This window comes from Chrysochloris asiatica, unplaced genomic scaffold (genome assembly GCF_000296735.1).
Source record: "Chrysochloris asiatica unplaced genomic scaffold, ChrAsi1.0 scaffold00135, whole genome shotgun sequence".
NCBI lineage: Eukaryota > Metazoa > Chordata > Mammalia > Afrosoricida > Chrysochloridae > Chrysochloris > Chrysochloris asiatica.
This window is the reverse complement of record NW_006408653.1, coordinates 2897250-2901938: the sequence shown is the minus strand read 5'-3', so window position 1 is coordinate 2901938 and position 4689 is coordinate 2897250. Positions and strand designations below refer to the sequence as shown.

The window sequence follows — 4689 nt, the reverse complement described above, 5'->3', positions numbered from 1 at the left end:
TGATCTCTAAATTCAGGTGGGGTATATTCAAGGGCATATTTTGGCTCTCGCGGACTTGTTTTCATTTTCTTCAGCTTCAATTTGAATTTGCATATGAGCAACAAGTGGTCTGTTCCACAATCTGCCCCTGGCCTTGTTTTCACTGATGATACGGAGCAGAGCTTTTCCATCATCTCTTTCCGCAGATATAGTCCATTTGATTTCTGTATATTACATCTAGTGTGGTCCATGTGTATAATTATGCTGTCTAAATAAGGTATTTGAAATGAACAAATCATTGATTTTGCAGAATTCTATCATGCGTTCTCCAGCATCATTTCTATTACCAAGACGGTATTTTCCAACTACTGATCCTTCCTGTTTGCTCCCAACCTTTGCATTCCAATCAGTGGTAATGATCTTGATTAGATGTTTGATCAATTTCACATTGAATAAGTTGGTAGAATTCTTCTAATTCATCCTCACTGACTTTAGTGGTTGGTGTGTTAATTTGAATAATAGTGGTATTAGCTGGTCTTCCCTTTAGGCGTATGGATATATTATCATATCACAGACAGCGTTGTACCTCATGACTGATCTGGGTATGTTCTTTTTGACCATGAATGCAACACCACTCCTCTTTAATTTGTCATTCCCGGCATAGTAAACCATGTGGTTGTCAGATTCAAAATGGCCAATACCAGTCTATTTTAGCTCACTAATGCCTAAGATATCTATGCTTATGTATTCCATTTCATTTTTGACCATTTCCAGTTTTCCCAGATTCATACTTTGTACATTCCATGTTCCAGTTATTACTGGATGTTTACAGCTGTTTCTCTTCATTTCGAGTTGTGCCCCATCAGTAAATGAAGGTCATGTGGTCTTTTCTTCTACGGGCTGTACTCCATTCTATGGTTAGCTCTACTTTGAGGAGGCAGCCCTTCCCCACTCGCATTTTGAGTGCCTTCCAACCTGAGGGGCTAATTTTCTGGCACTATATCTGACAGTGTTTCTCTGCTATTCATAAGGTTTTCAGTGACTAAATATTCGGAAGTAGTTCATCAGTCTTTCTTCCTAGTCTGTCTTCGTCTGGAAACTCATGGGTGACCCTGCTGATATTTAAAATACCAGTGGCATAGCTTCCAGAATCACAGCAACTCACAAGCTACCACAATACAACAAATTGACAGACATGTGGTGGAGCTGCTACTTAGAAACCCTATATAGAGTCGTTGTGAGTCATAACTGACTCGATGGCACATTAATAACAACTACTTTATCAAGCATGATGTTCTTCGCCAGGGAACTGCTACTGCCGCCTTGTGCTGTGGAGTCTGCTCCAACTCAGCGACCCTATGTAGAGTAAATCTTTATGGGAGCAGAAAGCTTCATTTGAACTGCTGACCTTGTGGTTAGCAGACTAACAGCCTAGTCCCTCCTGATAATGGTGGTGGTGGTTACATGCTGTGAAGTCGGTTCCGACTCATAGTGACTCTGGGCTGGATTACTGAGGTTATAAATCTTTGCAGAAGCAGAAAGCTTCATCTTTCTCCCTGAGAACAGCTGGTGGGTTCCAGCCACTGACCTTGTGGTTCACAGTCCAGTGTTTGAACTACAGAGCCACCATGCTTCCTACTATTAGCTATCATTGTCATTAAGTACTATGAAGTCAGTTCTAACTCATAGTAACCCTATATAGAGTTTCTGAGGAGCAGCTGGTAGGCTTGAACTGCTGACTTTGATCTTAACAGTCCAGTGCTTACCATATAGCCGTCAAGTCAGTTCCAATCCATAGCAACCCTGTATAGGGTTTCAGAGGAGCAGCTGGTGAGCTTGAACCGCTGACCCTTCAGTCCAGACTGACTTCCAGGATTTCACCTAGTACCTACAGGTACATGTAAACACAAATACGTGGGTGCAGCCACACACATTCAAATACTACTCAGCCATAACCAAACTCCTCCTCAGGTTGGTTTTCTGGGTCTGAAGGCTTAGGACCCTATTCAGAGGCAGCAGATGTACTTCAGGTCCACTCCCCCAAGGAGAGCTCACAGAAGCTCATACAATGAGACTAGAGCCAGGAGGGCCTCAGCTCAGGGAGCGCCCACAGCCACCAGGGGACAACAGGCGCCCTCTGCAGGGACATGGGGTCATTGTCACAAGGCCCCGGGAGTTTACCAGTCCAGTCTCAAACATGAATAAGGAGTGTTGGCCTTAGGAGATGTAGTGAGCTTGCCCGCAGTCACAGTAGGTTCCCACCACCTCTGTCCCACATGCCCCTCTCCTGGAAGCCTGTGCTGATGTGTATGTGTCCCTCCCCCCTTGCAGCTGGCACTCCTGACAGAGCTGTCCCAGAGCCGCGGCAGCGACAGCTACAGGCCCTTCAGTGGCTCCCAGAGCGGCCCTGCTTTCAGCAGCATCTTCCAGAATGAGAACTTCCAGCTGCACCTCATTCCCCCTCCGGCCACCGAGGACTGAACCTCCCTGACCTTGTGGACCTGACCCGACGCTGGGCTGCTGACCCCTCCAGCCTCCGAGCAGAGGTTCTGTGCCAGGCGCTTTCCTGACAGCCATTCCTAATGCGCATGCCCCATCTCCTGCATCAGTTTGCCTTGCTGGCTGACTTCATTTGCTTATTAAGCAGAAGGAATGTCAGGACCTCTGCAGCGTTGAGATGCGTTTTGCCTGCTGGGACATGGTCTCACATCCCTGGAAGCCTGGTGAACTGGTGTGCGGGTGCAGCTGCATTGCAGGGTCCACCATGCTCTGTGTTGTCCCCTCCCCAACACACACACAGCTGGTCAGGCTCACTGAGGGGCTTTGGAGTGCTGCCATCCATCCGCAATGGGGAGGGGGTGGCTGGGGACAGTGGTGAGCACCCTACTGACCTGTTGCTGTGAAAATTCCTGTGACTGTAAGACTTGCCCTTTGAAACAATAAACGCCTCTGTGTTTACGGCCTGCAGGCCTGGGGCAGCTGTCCAGCTCTGTCTCTGTCAAGTCCTGGAGGCCATTGGAACCCTGGAGCTGCACTTGGGTTATAAAAGTTTAGGAACCTGCTGTGGGGATCAGGCTTCCTTCCGGAGGGGCCAGGCTCGTTTCTTTTGCCCCTGGGACTTATGGAAGCAACCACCAGAGGAGCTGACCACTGCCAGGGACCCAGCTTCTCACCTTACCCACTCAGAGTGATGAGCTGGCTCTTACAGACTCAGCCTACCCAACCCACAGAACCAGGTGCATGACTTTCAATAGAAAATACAAGTCGGTACTGCTTCTGCCACATCCTAGCTACTGGGCAAGTCCCTACCCTCTCTCAGCCTCGATGTCCTTACCTGTACAGCAGAGCGGCTACGAAGGTGATGTCGGCTGCATATGGCCCTCCCTGCTGGAGGAGGTGTGGGGAGACTGACTGAAGTACACGGCGGAGCCTTAAGTGACCACCTGTGGGGTACCTGTTACAGTTGTAAGAGATCGTCTCAACCCCACTTCACACACAAGAAAGATGAGGCCCACAGAGCATTTTACCAAGGTGACGCTGAAAAAGGGGCCGAGCACGGATTTGAACTCAGAACTATGATTCCAGAGCCAGTGATGCTCCCTCCCCAAATATCAGAAGGTTTCTCAAACCTACAATTAAGGCCACGGGCACTTGGTATTCTCAAAGCAGACTGCAGCAGTTGTCCTCCTCCTCCATTCTCTAGTCTACAAATGCAAGGCAGTTTGCTGCATGTCAGAGTAAACACCAAGAGTTTATTCCCTAGCCCCGTCCCCCTCTCTCAGTCCTGAAGAGTTCCTTTGTCTCTTGTCATTCAAGTCACAGCACAGTTGAATAAATTATGGCATCTCTGTATTCAGGTCATGCCTTGCTAAGCATGTACCCCTGACTGAGTTTGAAGAACCCTCTTGACTCATCTGAAGGTAGATGGATGAGGAACCAGCTTTTGGGTACATGCAGTGTTGGGCACCAGGCCCCCATTATGTGGGGTAATTCATGTACCCTGTGTTAGGCCTTGTACTGGCTTCTGTGGACAGAAAAAGTGACCGAGGCATGGCCTACATCCATAGAAGCTAACAACCAGCAGTACACTCAGCTCGCTCAACACTAACTTTTGTTTATAGCCTAGTTGTCATACAAGAGATGACGTGGACAGCCCTGGGGAGCGTCTCTGCTACAGTTGTCACACGTGTGCTGCTTTGTCCACGCGGGGATGCAGAGCCCACCTTTTCCTGTCCGAACTGCCTTCCTCTCTTCTGTTTGCCCACCCGGGGAAACCTGGGTGGGCCATGTTCCCTCTGTCAGGTGTATTTCCCATGGTTCTGCTGCTTTTGTAGTTCATTATCTGCAGGTGGTCCATTGACAGCTTCCAACCCCATTGCTGTTGGGTCCATTCCAACTCATAGTGACCCCATGTTAAACATTACAACTGCCCCATAGAGTGTTTTTGGGCTGTAGTCTTTATGTAAGCAGATACATGCCTATCTTCCTTGGTGCCCATGTTGTTGTTAAGTACCATCGAGTCAGTTCCAACTCATAGCGACCCTGTATAGGGTTTCTGAGGAGCAGCTGGTGGGTTTGAACCACTACCTTGTGGTTCGAATCGACCTTGTGATCCAGTGCTTGCCCTCCAGCTACATCAGGATTCCATGGTGCCTCTGGGTGTGTTCATACCAAATCATCTGAACCACCCAGCGACCTTACTGCCTTCTT

At 48.6% G+C, this 4689-nt stretch overlaps 1 protein-coding gene across 1 annotated transcript in view; it reads left to right on the top strand.

Moving 5' to 3' along the window:
- VPS8 (vacuolar protein sorting 8 homolog (S. cerevisiae)) overlaps positions 1-2460 on the top strand; it is a 389175-nt gene extending 386715 nt beyond the window's left edge. Inside the window, exon 46 of the mRNA XM_006869833.1 lies at positions 2311-2460. Within this exon, the coding sequence (XP_006869895.1) occupies positions 2311-2460 (150 nt within the window). The remainder of the gene's footprint in view (positions 1-2310) is intronic.
- The last annotated feature ends 2229 nt before the right edge of the window (positions 2461-4689 follow it).